This window comes from Zootoca vivipara, chromosome 5 (genome assembly GCF_965207765.1).
Source record: "Zootoca vivipara chromosome 5, rZooViv2.hap1.1, whole genome shotgun sequence".
In the NCBI taxonomy this organism is placed as follows: domain Eukaryota; kingdom Metazoa; phylum Chordata; class Lepidosauria; order Squamata; family Lacertidae; genus Zootoca; species Zootoca vivipara.
In genome coordinates, this window is record NC_142588.1 from 42,543,398 (window position 1) to 42,561,676 (window position 18,279).

The window sequence follows — 18,279 nt, forward strand, 5'->3', positions numbered from 1 at the left end:
AGTTCTGAAGCAGCAATGTACTAGGCATGAATGGCTGTCTGTTTCTGTTCAATGTTACTTTCACATGAGTTAATTCAAAAGTCCCTTCTATCCTCTTTCCACATCCATGTTTTGTTTATAAAGGCATGAAAATTAATTTAAATACATAATTAAATGCACCTTTTGAATGTATTTTTTGCAAAATACATGTGTAAGGGGGAGGGCTTATAGGGAACAGCCCCCCCTCATCAGGTCAAGTTCCTCTCAGAGCAGTAAGTCCAGTAGCGGATCAGATTACAGGAGTCAGGAAGCAGAGAGGGAGGGAGCTGGGGAGGAAATGACAGGAGAGCAGTCAGGACGGCCCTTCCCCCCGACACCTGAATTGAGGCGCACGGCACCCCGTAGGACAAGAGGGAGGCGCTCTGGGGTTCCCAAGCTGTTATGTTGGGCACGAAACAGAAAGAAGCCATTGCAAGGTTCTGACTCAGACTAAGCAGACATGTTTTCCAGACACTTTGCACTGTAAATAGAATGCACAATAAAAACCACCTTAAAGACAAGCAGGTGTGGTGTCGTCACTTAAGAGTAGCCGCAATAACCTCTGACAACATGTGTCTAAACATTGTCGTCTCTAAAACAGCTGGGTTCCTAAATCCTACCAATTTACTTACCACCAGGTCTTTATAAGCTTTAATAATGTTTCACAATTGTTTTGAAGTGTTGCTGGGTGGAATGTACATAGATGACTTCTAATATGATTCGCCCTTTATCACTTTTGCTTGCTATTACTATGGAATTTATTAACTGGGTTGCTTTGTATTTTTTTTCTTTTGCGTATTATCAATAAAGTTGCTTTGAGAGTTACCAAGTAGCAGAATATAAATACATTAATATGCAATAAATCATAGTTCTCTTGCAAATGTCTGAAACCATTTTATTCTTTTCTGAGAAAGAACTTCTGAAATGCTGACATCACTCTTTAATGGTGCACTACACATCTTAAATCCCCCTTTTGCCATCTTCCAACACCATGCTGAAGACAAAATACAATTTGCAAAGGTAAATTGCAAGAGCTGGAAACAATGTGTGCTTCTAAGGTTTTTCAAGCTAAGCCTTTGGCCAACCTAAGAGAGCCCTTATTCAACATAAAAGTGAGTATGTAGTTCATCCTACCACGCCCAAAAAGATAACAAATTAAAAAGTAGATGTCCCCACTGATAAATACAAGACTTATGATCACATTATTATTATTTTGAAAATTGCATTTATTAAACTATTTAAACTACTATTAAATAAGTACAAAAGTTCAACTAGAAAATAACGTATTTCAAAGGAATCAACTAACAGAAAAGTTTATTACCGTCCAGACTGAAGAAAACAGTGTTTCATGGATAAGCTAAAAAATAAAAGAAAGTTATACTGAATGATTACACAAAATACTACTTTCTGTGAAAGCATTATTGGAAATGTATCTTCATTTAATGCATTTAATCCAGGATTTGCTTTATGCTAGCCTTGTAACGAGCAAGTGGACGTACTTTGAAAGAGAAAATTACTGAAGCTTTGTGTCGGAAGTTAAGTAGACCTGCAAAATAAAGAAGCATGGCTCAGAGAACTATCTGAATTTTCGTAACATTGCAAATAAATTTTCAACGAAGTGTTCCAATTTGACATAAACCTTCATACATCATACATGTCATTTCTTTGCCTTTCCAAATCTAACAATTAAAAGTCTGCAACTGGAAGCTGAAAAGCTCTAATTTAGGAGACACTATCACTTGGCACAAGTTAACTTCTATGGATCACTACAAGAATTCTTCAGTGTCTGGCTGAAGACTGGCATAAGCAACATGTCTGAAAAGCATATTAATGTTTCAGAAATTCATTTAAAGGCAGAAAGAAGTCCAAATAGATGCCTGTCTAAATGCATTGCAATTACGTTACAATTATTTTGCGAATACACAGATATGCTCTGCCTTGTCTCAGCTCATTACCGACTCAAACAATTTGCCCTTCTGGGATCAATTGTTTGCTAATAAATAATTGTTTGCAGCAACAAAATGTTATTAAGTACTATTCTTATTAGTTTTGCTTCTACATCCTGTAATAAGATTCAAAACTAACTAATTCCCAGGAGTCTAACCTTAACCTTGCTGTGTTTAACAGCCCAGGAAATGATGAACCATCTGTTTCAGAAAATAATGGACAGCCAAGAGGAAATATTGTTTAATTGAAGATTAACCTCCTCAGAAAGCAGAACGAAGCATCCCTATAATTAGCAAATACAACGCAAGGATAGAAACAGCTGAAATCAAAGTCATATGGTCAGACCCTCAATCGACTGAAGACTGCTTCCCATGCTACAATTCTCATTAATGCAAGTAATCTGCAGGAGCACTCCCATTAACATGGTGTAATGTGGGAAGTAGTTCAAAATATATATTTTTTTAATCCCACTATACTGATTTTGGCAAGTCGCATTCATATTAGGGTAAAAGATGATACCATGACAAAGTCAAGGCTAGGAGAAATTGACTAAAAATCTAAAATATACTTTTAAGTCCTGGTTATGCCTAGAAAGTAGAACTGTGATGCTGGCTCTTAAGAATTTGAAATACCATGAGTGCTTATAGTACTCCCAGAAGCAGCACAGCAATTTCCTTATGCTAAACATAAAGGAAATATTCATTACTAAATGTTCTACTGTCAGTATCTCACTCAACATAGATTGGAGAGGACAATACGAACAATATCTGAACAATATCTTCGGCTGATTAAGTCAAATGTGATGAACCCGACCTAAGGTAAAAGAGGTTTGGGAAAAGGTAGCCTGTACTGCAACTCTATACAGACTTACCAGGGAGTAAGTCACACTGAACTCAATAGGTCTTACTTCTGAGTAGACATGTTTAGGACTGCACTGTTATATAATGAAGTTTGTAATGAAGAAACAAAGATATTTAGAGTTATACAGTGAGTTTTATAAGCAAAAGTCTGCCTGGAATGCTCCTACTGGGAAAAGGAGAGGGGTGTTTTTTGTTGTTTCCTCATTTCCCCTGCATTCCCAGAAAAACTGATCCAGAGGATTGGAAGACCTTCTGGAACACCGTGAGAGGTGACATCAGCAAAAATCACCCCCACTTTTCAACAGGAGCTTCTGCTGGATCCCTGTTTTTTTCAGAGTATCACTCTGAATCCAACACAACACAACACAATTCAAAGCCTCCAATGGTGTAAAGATCATTGCAGGTTCTCTACATGACACAAGTATGAGCTTCCTCTATCACACAGCAAATACTAAAGTTTGGGAAATTGCAGAATTTTACATAATTATGCCTATAAATATAAAGAGAAAAAGGTAGAAACTTTAAATAAAGGTTTTGCCTTTTTTATTAGTTTCTGTAAACACAACTGTAAATACCAGTTTAGAAATTCTGCAGTAATTTGGTATTGTTCATTTTAGTTCAATTTTTCATAATCATATCCTTGTCTCGTATTTGCATCCTTTACCATGATGCAACACTTTGGTGTACACAATTCTTCTCTACTTTATCCTCAAAAAACCCCAGAAAAGTAGATTAAAATGAGATGTGGTGACTGGCCTGGGTATCCCTGGCGCTAGTTCATCACTAACTAATCTAGTCTGAAAACATATTGGGTGGGATTCACCCAATGAGCCCCATCAATGAAAGCCTATGCAAAGACTTCACTTGCACAATGGAGCTCCCCTCCCCAATGAAATGCTTGTCTCTTTTAATCTCAGTTCAGTTTTGGCCCTAAAAACTAATTCCTAGGTTCAGAATGGGCTCAGAAGCACTCTGTTCTTGTGTACCTAGGTCTGATAGGCAGATCATAGGGTTCCAGCAAGCAAGGAGTCGGAGTTTACCCATCCCTGTAAATACTACAGCATAAAGGCCTTTTTGCATACAGTATTATCTTTCCCTACAGGCAAATGTGCTCATATCTGCTGCTCCCCACCCTCCTGAAGGCAAATATGCTAATGAGAGACAGCAAGCAGCTGTGGGGCTAGTGGGACCAGCTAATACCCACAGAGGTTCCAAACACTGCAGGCATATGCGTTTTCTTAGCACTGTAATATACTCAAGTGGCAAAACTGAATGTAAGATATAAACTCCAATGTGCTGAGGGAAAGAAAATCACAATGTATTTAGCTTTAGGCTAAATTCATTTTAGCTCTGTGCAACAAAAACTAGTATTTTCTTTACCAGGAAACATGGCACAATTCTGGACATTAAAGAGTTACACATACCATTTCAAAATTATTTTCTTATAATTTAAACCATCACTATAGAAGCTCCGCTTTGGTGTATTGTAGATGAGGAGCCTAGATCTATGTGCAGAGATTGCCAATAGTTCAAAATCTTAAAAATCCTAATATAATTAGACTCTCTCATATGTATTATCCTGAATTCTTCAACTTAATTTTAAAGCAATGAGCTGGCAATAATGCCATGACTTCATATAATAGCTCCTATTCAAGAAGAATGAGAGTTTGACATTCTTCTCCCACAAAACAAGTAGACAATTTTATCCACCAGCCGTCTATCAACCTACGGATATTGAAAGCTTGGGGAGAACAAGATAAAATCAACTCTAGTCCTACTGTCAAGCTGCACTATCTACCAGGAATCAATAATGCTATTCATGAATTTAGGAAAATTAATAAATCCTGGAATAAACGGTAGAAAAAGCTCAAATACAGGTGAAACTTACTCACTTGGGTTTTGTTTCGGCATCTGTCACTTGCCGAATATAGATACCATCTTCAGGATGTTCAACGTCATCCAATTCGTACATATATGACGATGCGATTGCAAGGGTGGTTCCATCATTACTGAAGGCTAGAGATGCTATGCTTGTAGGATAGCGGTGGAACTGACAGAGTCTCTTTTTATTGAACGGATCCCAAATATTGACAAAGCCATCGGAACCACCTACAAATAGATTGCAAAGAGCCAAAGCAGCAGAAACAAGCATTATTGATATCTGTGCAATTAAATGTAATTAGAAAGTGCAAGGAAATTTCAGTTATTTAATGGGAGAAGCACATGGTACAGGATATAAAACAGGTTCTGAATTATTGCAGAAAATTTTCACATCAAACAATGCTACCAGTTTTACAAGTACTGTATGCAAACCAACTACAAAGTAGAAACTGTATTTTTCAGCTTAAATTTTAATTATATATTTGAGAACTAAAGACAGGATACCTCAAATTCTCTAAAAGAATCACAGAACAAGTGAAGCTTTTCAGATGACTGCTTGGTCAATATAACTGAAGAATTATCAACTAACAGCACTAATAAGAAAAAAGAAAGTTTCATGTTACCTGTAGCAAAAGTGTTATGGACATTGTGGAAAGAGATGGCATTGACTGGATAAATATGTTCAATATTATTCTCCTTCAATCTGTGACATTTGAAAGCATATTTCTTCTTCTGTACCTCCAAACTTGGATCCAAATACTCAACTGCAACACGGCCTTCAATAGAGCTTAACACATAGCCCTATGGGACACAGAATCCTCACTTATTTCAATGACTGATCATAAGGTTTTTTTCTTTATGAACTGCTCTATATCGATGAAACATTTATAAGATGTGTATAACCCATTCTGCATGTCACATTTAACTTTTAAGAGGCACAGGTGCACTCTGAGTCCTCAAGGTTTGTGAAAATGTCTGAGAAGATTCCAAAGGGAATTATAGGTTTTTCTGTTAGTAATGTGTCCTGATAAAGAATGTTGCATTCCAGTTCTGACATTAATCAGGGCACACACTAATGCCTCTTAGAAAGTGAGAACAGATTCCAAATGAGACATCATTGGAGGAACCCTTTTGCTTATAAATAACATCTAACAAAATTCACTTTCATTTAATGCCTCCTCTGCATAAGACAACTCTCTATCTGCTAGCTATATCTTGCTATCTGACATCAATAAAAGTCTGTTAGGGTTTTCCTTTATATTTTTTCCACCTCAAGAAGAGCAGAAAATAATGGCCAAACAATACATTGAACCCCAGAGAAGGGAATGATGAGAGAAACAAAGACACTCTTGTTCTTCTGTTAATTCTCTTTGTAGCTTTGATAGATCCAGGAAAGAGCCATGCCCAGCACAGAAAATTACTCCTAAGCAAATAGTTTTTTATCTAAATCCTGTAACAGTATTTCCCAGAACACTAATTTTCTTGGCGCATGGCATTCATGCCAGTCTACTGCTCCTGCATAATTCAGTGCTCTGTGATAATTTTAGAATTAAATACAATATTAAAGTTCCTCTAGTTTCCAACTCCATTAGCAGCTTCAAAACCTCCTTAGGAAAGCACAGCAAATATATCATTTGTTTTAGAGACAGCAATAAAATTAGCAAGATTCAAAATAAACTTTTTAAGTCAAGATAATCAAAAATATCAAAAGCTGGTATAATTGAGACTTTTTCTACAAACTTTCATTTGAAATAGTGCAGCATAATTTAAATACCTGTTTGTTAGGGAATGCTCTGATGCAACGTGTCTGATATTTAAGACTTGATTCTCTTCTTTGTTGAACATAACCCATGTTCCGCAAGTCCCACACCAAAACTCTCCGACCAGCTGTTCCCACTATCAATCTATCACCAGACACAGACAGTGTATACACCTTGGGGGGAAAGTTATAAAGTGGCATTACATTTTCCAGATTCAGTACTGGGATTTCTACTTTAGCAGTGGTAGAAGGAAAATATTACCTGTTCCATTAACATGTTCAATGACAAAATATTTTTAAAAGTAAAAGACTAGCAGACTTAACTCTCCATGAAACACTAAAATGCATTCTACATGGACTATACAATAATACCCATGTTAGAATACCAAAATTTTACATACTAAGCCTTGCTATAGAGATGCAATTTTTCTTGTTTGTCCTCCTTCTTATATCTATCTTGTCCCTGCTAAGAGTTCTCCATCCTCAAAGGGAGACCATTCTTTCCCCAACCAACCTAAACCTAAAAAGCTAATTCTACCCTTCAAGTTATAACAATGTCCTTGCCAATTCATCTAACCCCAGCTTTCACAAATCCTCAGTAACTATGGTTAGCACAAACTATGGATTGCATATACATTTATAATCATAGTTGTGGCTTGTAGCTAACCATTGTTAGTACATACTCACAAATAATTTTTAAAAAACCAGGTGCGTATGGATTGTTGGTAGGCCCCAAAAGCACAAAGTAAATTTAAATTCTTTAAATAAAATGTGGGGTGGGAAAGGGAAGATCCGTCTGCAAGAAGTAAGGTGAGATAGTGCTCAAGCTCATAGATTGCTCTCAATCTCTTATCACGTAATATTACGATGTCATATTATGTCATGATTACATAAATAATTTTAAAGAAACAGTTTATCTACTGTTTTAGAAAACAATAACCTACCTGTCAATTACACAGAGAGAAAAATTTGCTGGTAGGAACATCAAAAAATATTACACTGAACACTCAACTGTTTATTTACTCTTGCCATTTCAGCATGCATAACTAACCAATAAAAATGTAATTGTTGTGGTAAACTAGAAAATGTTGCTTAAATCAGTTTAAACTAAAAACAAATGTTATGTTACTAAGCAATTAATCTGTTATCAGGTAAAACTCTTTCAAGTAACAGTTACTAGTTACATATTCAAAGTGCTGGTTTTGACCTTAAACGGCTCAGGACTGCAATACCTCAAGGACCGCCTCTTTCCATATGAACCTACCCAGACAGACCCTGAGATCATCTTCTGAGGCCCTTCTTCATGTGTCTCCTCCTAGAGGTCCAGAGGGTGGCAACACGAGAATGGGCCTTCTCTGCAGTGGCTCCCAGTCTGTGAAATGCTCTCCCCAGGGAAGCTCGCCTGACACCTTCATTATAAACCTTTAGGCGCCAAGCAAAAACATTCTTTTTTTTAAGCAGGCCTTTGGTTGATTTGATTGATCCTATGTCCTTTTAAAATGTGGGTTGGGGGTGGGTTGTTTTTATTTTGATTATATATTTTGTGGTTTTCTATTTTGATTTTGTTCTGTGAACTGCCTTGAGACCTCTGGGAATAGGGCGGTGTATAAATTCAATAAATTATTATCATCATCATCATTATTATTATTATTATTGATGATGAATTGTCAATGGCTCATACAACAGTGACACAAAGCAAATCACTATACAAGAATGCATACAGTATAAAATGTGATAACACAAAAACCATGTTATGGAAAAATATATACAGGAAAAACTGCATCAGAAGTGTAAACTACCTTAAATCTCCTTTACAGACTGGTGTCATACCTGTGAAGTATTCTTTACAGCACCCCATAGCCATAAATCAAATGAAACCAATATCATGAAATAGGCTAGGTATACACATTTATCAGAGATACTATTTAAAAAAGTGACATAATGAACCTTGCTATACCAATAAGAAGTTTGATTCAGTGTGACTGTCTATTATATGGCATTCTGCAAGCAATTCATCACAGTTTTCTACATGCTACATGCAACCATAAATCACAAGTAAAAAACAACACATTTTTATTCTGATCAAAGATCTTGCCAATAGATTCAGATTATGTAGTGCCCACAGTACTGGGTTATTTAGACATGATGTGGTCTAGACTGACAGCTCACCATTGTGATTAGAAAGTATTTAAAGTAGTGACAAAAACTAAAAAGTTTTACATTTGCATGTATCTGCCTATGAAAATGAAGACTGGCAAGAGTTCATAAATAAAAACTTAAATACTGTTAATGCAACTGTTGTTTAGTGAGCTGAAGTTAAAGCCTCATCTCATCCATTTATCAAAACATGCAGCTATTCATACCATAAGGCTATACTAACATGCTAAAATAAAAGTTGCACAATTCAAGTTACTCTTAAATGCATAACTCGAGTTTTATTGTTGACTGTAACTTTTTCCCATCACTTTGTTTACAGTACTTGTAAGCCAAAGTTACAGCAGGCTGCAAATCAGCTGCTTGGACCTTACTCATGGACCCTGAATAAGAAGCTGAACGAAATCAAGCTGTGATGGTCAAAATTTCCTGTTTACATTGGCATAAATGGATGCACCAATAAAGCCCTTCCTATATAAGTGTATTGACACCACAATATAACATATGCAATACTACCAGCTGGATTTCTGGAATATAGCTTTAGCAAAAGGATCTCCATATTGTACCCAAGTCTTATCCTGGTTTGTTAATAAACAATGGTTTCTGAAAACCAGTTTACTAAAGATGGAGCAATAGAAAAAAAGCAGTTTAGAAACAAAAGAGGACTAAAACTTTAAATCTTGTCCCTTTGTGTGGGGGTGGGGAGCACACAAGTCTAAGGTTTGTGCCATTATATTTTCCTGGTGTAGCTAAACTTGCATTAATTACTGAGAATAACTAAAGAGTTAAACTTTGTATTTTTTTGGTATTTAAGTAGTACTTGTTAATCATGCAAAAACTCACTTAAGTATGTAATTTTACCCTCATTAATAGTGTTTATAAATTTTTAATGCAAACAATGAACTGATCTGAAAGATATTAATACTTTAATTGCTCAAATGTATTCCTTAACCACATAAAAAATGCAAGTCTACTAAAAAAAGAGCTCCATTGGACTTAATAGGGCTTAATTCTGAGTAGGCACACAAAGTATTGTACTGTAAATTGCTTAAATACAAACCTTTTCAGGCTGAGAAAATGTTCCTGCATTACAAGGTGTTCTTGGATCCCATAACTTGACTGTTTGATCCCAACTTCCTGTTACCATTACATTCACCTCTGGACAATATTCAACACATCGGATAGGAGCGTCATGGGTGCCAACAAGATTGTCTGTTTTTTAAAAAAAGATTAGTAATAATCTGAACACCTAGTTGCACTATATTTTTGATAATCAACTTTAATAAAAAGGACAAAGCAATATTCATACAGAGGTAACAGTCTGATATACCATTCACTAATGTACGTGCATGCTGGGACATCTTTCAAAGGACGCTTGATCCTCTAATCTTCTCAATAGACATACACTTCTGAAGTGTTAAATGTAGACTAATAGATATCAACTCAGTATTTCAAAGAAGCTTAAGGGGGGTGTTGGTACCCATGCAGAGATTTTCAAATGAACAAAAGAGATTTGTGCACCTAACTCTGTTGGGGTCCTCTGAAAATCCTAGTCATGAATGGTGTGTTTGAAAGATCTAATAGTAGGTGAAAGTAGCATGACCACATTAGTTCATGTCTTTGCCACTTGTGAGTAATTAGGCACTTTCAACAAAACTGTCAATAAACCTTTATTCCACAGCATCATCCATTTTAGCAATGTATCCTGTAGTATTAAACTGTTTTAGAAGCTTTTAAAGTGATGCTGAATACTAATCCTATAATACTTCAGATTCTTTCTCCAAGTTAGGAAAGAAATCAGTACCTTTTTTTAATCCTCTAGAAGTTATTCTAAATAGCTTTCTCCTCCAAACTCAATTCTCCAATAACTTTCAAGACATCAAGCAACCATTGCCTGGAAACTTCTTATCCATTTACAATGTCACAGCATCTAATTTCATCCTCTACAATGATGAAAAGCAGCTTTTCTGACATTCAGTTACTCTGCTTCCAAACAGCTAGGTGTCTGATCCTATTATCCCTGCATCAACTACAATGACTATTTATCAATATTGTAGGGTATTTGTAAAGGGGGTGGATGTTAAATGTCCTCTTATCAAGTAAGAACGTGCAATCATACTCACACCTCAAAATCTCATTCAACAGATGTCCCCCAGATTTCTCTACCACCCAAAAAAAGTCTAATCAGTTTAAGGATTTCATATTTAGAATCACAGAATTGTAGAGTTGGATAGGACCACAAGGGTTATCTAGTCCAACCCACTGCAATGCAGGAATCTTTTGCACAACATGGGATTAAACGTCTCATAACTCTACCAACTGAGCTATCCGTTTACAGCATTTTCCCCATTGTCCCTTAAAACAATTCAAGCCCCGCACATTACTCTATGAACTCATAGTTCATATGCACATGTACGCGGAATAATGCCCTTCTGCCAAAATATCAGGCAAGTCTAAACAACTGTAAAAGCGAAGTGGGGGGGAGGGTTTAAATAGCCCATAAATACATTTCTAAAGGGAAAAGAACAAGTGAAACCATCAAGGATAGAAAAAGTACTGCATAGAACAAAGTCATACAAGCAAAATTGATAGTTTCCCTTCCGCAACACTCAAGACTAGAACTGTAAATAAAACAAAAATATTGTTTTTAAATAAAAATGTACCACCCTGCAAATATTTTTATATACTCAGTTAAAGACAAAATACCACAGTGCTCTTAGCATGGAATACTAACTCTTTCCTTATCATAAAAATCTGCATTGACTAATAAAGCTTTAAATGCGCTAAATAAAATCAAGAGCAACACTATACAGAAATAAATGGAAGTTACAGAAAGTGCAGACATAAAACCAAATGACGTAGTAAATATGAACTGTACAGAAAAGAAAAACATTTAATTGTACTTGAATGCTGTCTGTATTTATACCGTAAGAATTCCAGTCACATTACTGTACTTTTCTATTTCACGACACTATTTTCAGTGAATTAATCTACTGTTGAAAAACAATCTATTTTCTCCTACTTCTGCCGATTCTACTATACATATAAATTAGCTTACCTTGATCAGTGTTCAAGTCATGCATTTTTAACTGCCGATCCAATCCTCCACTCCAGGCATGCGTAGGGTCCTTCAAGAGAAGAAAGTTAGTCACTTACGTTCTATATCTGTACTCCAAGGAACCAACAAATATTTGATAAAGGCATTATTTTTACTTTAACAAGTCTTATCCAACAGTGTCATCAAAGGATCAACAAACCATGACCCTTTCAAACTCATATATATAAGAATCTGGGATGGCGCTGCTCTCCTACTGGCTACATACCCATTTTAGTTTATTTCCACAAGAGAACAGGGCGATTGAATGACAGCAGTAGCACTACAGCCAAAGGTCACCCACAATGGTTACTATAACTGTGGGAGGAATTGGAACCCCACCCCTGTGCAAATGGCTTCGGCTCCTTCACTGGGGCAAAGGCTACACACAAAATTATGGAACTGAAGATTGGGAAATAAATTCTCAGTTATTAAATGTGTTTGACAATACTAATCTGATATTGCTTCCAAAATAATCCATGTTGATGAAATCCTGCAGCACAACTATTATATAGGAATGAAATACTGTACTTGACTAGGCAACAAAAAGATCAAAAGACAGTGGGTGACATCCAGTGATGTCCACCCAATTGTGCAGTGAACTTCTGCTCATGGAACAGAATGTCCCATTTTTGCGTATTACCACTACCACCACATTCTCTTCCAGTGGGTTGGCAGACCTTCCAAAGAAAATATTGGGGATATTCAGGGGGCTAGAGAGTGGAGGACAAAGCAGAAGTAATGCATGAGCAGAAGACCACTAATACCACACAATTTTACTGGTTTCCCAGTTTTCCATACAGGCTTACAATCAAAATACGTACTGTAGTTTTAAAAACAAAGCTGTCAATCAACTGAACAATTCTGTTCAGCCATCTCTCTTAACCAATTAAAATTAATTATTAACCTGTTAAACTGACTTATTACCAAAAACCTCAGCAAGGGTACCTTTTAAAAAATGATGACGGTAATTTGTATTTTTAAAAGTTTTCACTAGATGTTGGAGAGCAAGACTATCTTTAGCATTCTTTTTTTCATTCCCCAATACAACAAAACATCAGTCCCACACAAGCATCAAAACAAGCTTAACTTACATAACTTAAGGCATACTTAACTTATAGCTCAATCATTAATAAAAGGCCCAGATACAGAGAAGCCCATGTGCAAGTGCAAAGTGCTTCTGCGCACAGAAAGGGTGGTGGGTTGCTCCAGAGGGCCTCCCAGTCTTCAAGAGGTAGTTTCTTGTCAGGTGGGAGGAGTTTAAAACCCGGTGTGTGCAAAACCCTGTGCATGCCACTTTGGAATCCAGCCTAAAGATTTCAGTAATCTACTAATTAAGTCAATTATACCTTGCATCCCCTTCTTATAACTCCAATAGTAAAACCACAAAGTAATAAAAAAGTACTTACATAAAAAGCACAGTCAAGTACAGCTCCTGTATGTTGATACTTGAGTCTCATGGTGTTGGCAGGAACATCATACAATCGAACAGAAGTGTCCCAAGATGAAACAAGCAGAAACTGAGATGTGTTAGGACTAAATTTCACTGATGAGATTCCATCTTCCGGTGGTTGGTTCAACTTAAATTCATTTGACCCAGTCATCTGAATAAGATAATACAAAAGGTATTTATAGATTATTATTTTTTCTATATTATCTTTGGTAGAATTTAAGAGAAATTATATCAGGGGTCCCCAGACTACGGCCCCCGGGCCGGATGCGGCCCAATTGGCCTCCCAATCCGGCCCGCGACGACCCCCGCCGCCCGCTGCCGCCGCCCGCTCTTACAACGCGCGGCGCGGCGGCAATAATCAAAATCGGAAAAAAATCGCCGAAAATCCTTTGTGCGCATGCGTATGGGCCTCTCCCGACCCAGAAGAGGTCATTTCCGGTGCACTTCCGGGTCGGGGGAGGCCCATACGCATGCGCACAAGCGATTTTCGGCGAATTTTTTCCGACCATGTGCGTGTGCGCATGCGCACTCCCCTGCCCTCTGGGCGAAGCCCGGTAAGTCTGGGGACCCCTGAATTACATCAACAAGAAAAGCCTGCTGGATCGGGCCACTGCCACATCTGGTCCCACATCTGGTCCAGAACTCTGTTCTCACAGCGGCCAACCCAATTTAACTACATTCTATTAAGTACTTTGCAAAGCATTTCCTATTTATAATTTTGGTGGCTGTCATCTCTTGTTACCCACTTTTCTAGTATTTAACACAAGTACAGTCATACCTTGGCTCCCCAACACCTTGGGAGTCGAACGTTCTGGCTCCTGAACAATCAAAAACCGGAAGTGAGTGTTCCAGGTTTTCGAACGTTCTTTTGGAAGCCGAACGCCCGACAGGGCTTCTGCAGCTTCTGGAACGGATTCTGTTCGACTTCGAAGATACAACTGTATGTTGATACCTCAGGAATATGTGGGCAAACTTTTTGTTAAGCCTGGGAAAAGTTTTCAGAATGCCTGTTTGCTGTTAAGCATTTTTTAGTTAATCACAACTTACTATGGTTAAAAAGCACTTTCGCCAATTACAAAAAAAAATGAGAAGCATAAGAAAGATACCACCTTAAGCTACTACTGAACTGTATGCATAAAATTTTACATTGACTCTGAATATATAAAAAAAATTCTAATAAATACCGTGTTTCTCATATTATAAGACATGTCTTATATTTATTTTTTCCTCAAAAAAAACCACTATGGCTTATTTTCAAGGGATGTCTTATTTTTTTCCTCCTCCTCCTGCCGCAGCCGGCATTGCTGCTGCGCCTATCACTATGTCTTATTTTCGGGGTATGGCTTATATTCCTTGAATGCTTAAAAATCCTGCTATGGCTTATTTTATGGGTATGTCTTAAAATATGAGAAACAGGGTACAGTGGAACAGTATGAACACCTCGGTTTACGAATTTTCGGTTTACGAGCGCCGTGGACCCATCTGGAACGGATTAATTCACTTTCCATTACTTCCAATGGGAAAGTTCGCTTCAGTTTATGAACAGACTTCCGGAATCAATTGTGTTCATAAACCGAGGTACCACTGTATCTGGAAAGTTACTGACCAGCCTATAATGTAACATCTTATTTGAAAAAAAAGGAAGAAATATCCCCATAAGAGTAGAAATGTGGCCCAAAAACAAAGGTGGGAGGAGAAGCAGCATTGCCAAAATCTGCTCTCGTACATTGCTTGTGCACAAGCTATTTTGGATCTGAGAACATCAGTGCTTAGCATTGCCCTGCTGTGAGTCGTGAAGGCCGCTCTCTGCAAGGCCCTTTCCACCTGGCCTAGGGAGCGGGGCCCAGACTCAGCCAGCCCTACTAAAGAGGCTCCTGGTGAGACCAGAGGGACATTGTTATGCCTGACAACAAACCCTAATTATTGATTCTTTTGCCCCATCTTTTTGTGCCTGCCAAACAGCCGTGTCATGCCTATATTTCATTTCCTTGTTAAATATGCTGTTTTAAATGTGCATTTTATATATGACTTCACTTAGCAATGATTTTTTTTTTGTTAACTTTGTGTTAAATATGTATTCTGTAGCTGACCTCCTTTGCAATGTTTTATTTTGAAATCTTTCAGATAATATTTTACTTTTCTGTTACGGGTAATTATGTTGCTTTGTGTATACTTTATATCTGACTTTCTTCAGAAATGTTTGATTCTGGATTGTTTTATTGATGTTCTAATATGCTGTAAACCACTTTGCCTGTTGTTTTTGTCCATGGAGTTTAAAGGTATGGTTTTCCCAGTAGTGATGTACGGAAGTGAGAGCTGGACCATAAAGAAGGCTGATCACCGAAGAATTGATGCTTTTGAATTATGGTGCTGGAGAACACTCGAGAGTCCCATGGACTGCAAGAAGATCAAACCTCTCCATTCTGAAGGAAATCAGCCCCGAGTGCTCACTGGAAGGACAGATTCTGAAGCTGAGGCCCCAATACTTTGGCCACCTAATGAGAAGAGAACTCTCCCTGAAAAAGACCCTGATGTTGGGAAAGAGGGAGGGCACAAGGAGAAGGAGACGACAGAGGACGATATGGCTGGACAGTGTTATCGAAGCTACGAACATGAGTTTGACCAAACTGCGGGAGGCAGTGGACGACAGGAGTGTCTGGCGTGCTCTGGTCCATGGGGTCAGAAAGAGTCGGACACGACTCAACAACAACAAAACCGCTTTGAGATTTTTCTTAAAAATATAAAGCGGTATAGAAATGAAATGAATGATAATAATCAAATAATAGCATATAGAGAAATCAATGTGCTAGTATAACTGATTCCATATTATACAATGTATCTAAAACCCTTTTTTTAGTTCCAAACTGCATCTCTTAAAGTGTACACCAGAAATGTGAGAATTTCCCCCACACAGAAGCACTCTTAAGATTAAACCACTGCTTGTTTTCCCATATTACACCAACTCCTGGAGAATATGTCCCTCATATTCATGGTAGCCATATCAGAACCACCAGCTGAGAGCCTGGGTACCAGTTGCTAGGGAGCAAGAGTCACAGAGCTTGCAATGGCTTCTTGTAATCTTAAGAATCCTGCCTTCCTTACAAGACTGACCACTGGCCTGATTGAGTAAAACTCTGGTTTTGTCTTGAACCATCATTTCAACGAGCATCGGTCTTTACAGCACAAAATCTTACCCCCTTAATAAATGTTTCACCCCAGAAGCGACGAAGAAACCTTAAAGAACAACCTCGAGTATTTGGGGGGGGGTTCCTTCATATGATGCCCCCTGCTTATTACTCCTTAACTAAATGTTATTCCTTATGAGATGCCTTTCCCCGCTGCTAATCAGCACTACAGCTGACCAAGCACCGTTAAATCTGCGGTGGCCAACACCCCCCTCCCCCACCCCAATTTCTCAGAAAGGGAATCAGGCAGCAAGGGCGCGCGGGCATGACGCGTGAATAGGTGTAATGGGCGTGGCCTGGAAGGAGGACCCGCAGCTCCGGTTTAGAGGGGGGGCCCTCCATATCCCGCGCTTCCCTCCGAGGGTTTGGAGAGGCAATGGCCGAGAGTCCCCCAGGCCGTGCGAGGACTCTCCGTCCCAAGGCGGCGGGCGGCGATGGGGGACAACAACAAGAGGGGCGCCCCTATTACCTTGTCCTCCAGTTTTCCAACGAGGCCTCTCACACACACGAACCAACCGCCTTCCTCCTCTCACCACGCGCGCGCGCCTCGAACAGCTAGCCAACTCCCAACAGCCCCAGCTCCGGCGACCGCCTAGGCCGGCGATTGGTTGGTTTAAAATGACTGAACGGCCCACGTACGCACGCCCGGCATGCTCCGCGAGGACTAGCGTCGACTACAACGCCCAGCATGCAACGGTCTCCAAGTTACCCTTCCGCGGACTTCCGCTGCCGCCTCGGCGAGTGCCCCCCCCCATATCTGCCTACAGAAGCCCCATGTGCTTCTTTGAGTCTTCCTTACGTGTCCTTCTCTGGGGCAAACCCTTGCGCTCCTTTCGCCACGGGGAGGCCTTTGGCGCTAGAGCCGTTTGGCTGGAGAATGAATGGAAGCGGCTGCTCAAGCCAAATCTGTTTGGGCAGAAAGAAGGTCCTTAGTAGTCTTCATAGGGAGATGGCTCTGCTCCAAATAAGAGCGCTTTGGATCTGGGCCGTTGCCCTACGACCACAGCAACTCTCATATAGGCCAGTGTTCGGTAGGTCTCTCGCTGCCTCCATAAGCCCCCTGGTTTTATCTTCCTGTGTACACACCCGCCGCGCCATCGCTGTATGCGGCAGCCCCGTCCACGACTACGTAGCAATTGTGTAGCAAAAAACACACCGCTGCAAAACCTGCATCCAGTAGTCTCCATGGAATCTGGCTGCTGAGTGTGTGTAAGATTGCCAAAATTCCTCTGCACGGGATTTTTTAAAATATAGGTTGTTTTCAGTTCGACTCCAAATTAAAAAGTTTTGCAGCTTTGGCTTTAAATGTGTACACGTGTATGTATGAATTTGTATGTATGTATGTACGTGTATGTATGAATTTGTGAGAAAACTGGGAAGAATGGGCCTGGGGAACCCGAGGCTTTTTTAGTTTTTTCATTCCCACTTCTTATTTACATCGCGTTTCCTTATACTTTGGATTTCAACATTTAGACGTGCGTACATCATACACACACTTTTGTCCATGTGTAACTATCACAATTATATTGATAGAAAGATTCCTACTGAACTATTGCTGGAACTGTTTTCAGTATGTGTATAGAAATATCAGCCAAAATATTATAATTTCATATCTAAAGCCAACTAAGGCACATGTATACCACATGAATTAAGAATACGAGCATTTGACTCTTCTTGCTAGGCTTTCCTTCTGTTCAATGCCTCTCGCTTTGAGGCAGCTTTCGAAATCCCTTCCTAATACCTTGAGTTCTTGGATCCTGACATATTTGCATAATCCCATGTTCAGGACAAAGGACAAATCGCCTCTGAAAGAAAAGTCCAAGCGGTATCAGATGGAAATTAAACGCGCATGCTCTTAATAGCGAGAGCGATGATCATGAAAAAAATATTGTAATAGCCCTGCCATTGATGCCTCGCGGTTGAATCGA

General features: G+C 38.9%; 1 protein-coding gene across 4 annotated transcripts; it reads right to left on the reverse strand.

The window, feature by feature from the left end:
- Positions 1-1,220: 1,220 nt before the first annotated feature.
- BUB3 (BUB3 mitotic checkpoint protein) lies at positions 1,221-16,898 on the reverse strand. 4 transcript variants are annotated; one of them, XR_015950215.1, is made up of 9 exons: positions 16,821-16,898; positions 13,123-13,317; positions 11,678-11,747; positions 9,680-9,831; positions 6,481-6,639; positions 5,330-5,507; positions 4,718-4,934; positions 1,444-1,564; positions 1,316-1,412 (listed from the first exon to the last, which is right to left on the reverse strand). XR_015950215.1 is itself a non-coding variant. In XM_035138314.3 (8 exons), the coding sequence occupies exons 2-8, from the start codon at positions 13,315-13,317 to the stop codon at positions 1,555-1,557; spliced, it is 981 nt and encodes a 326-aa protein (XP_034994205.1). In that variant the 5' UTR covers positions 16,821-16,898; the 3' UTR covers positions 1,221-1,554. The 4 variants fall into 4 exon arrangements, 2 of the variants coding, with proteins under 2 accessions (XP_034994205.1, XP_034994206.1); XR_015950216.1 differs by having other exon boundaries at positions 4,714-4,934; XM_035138314.3 differs by having other exon boundaries at positions 1,221-1,564.
- Between the last annotated feature and the right edge of the window lie 1,381 nt (positions 16,899-18,279).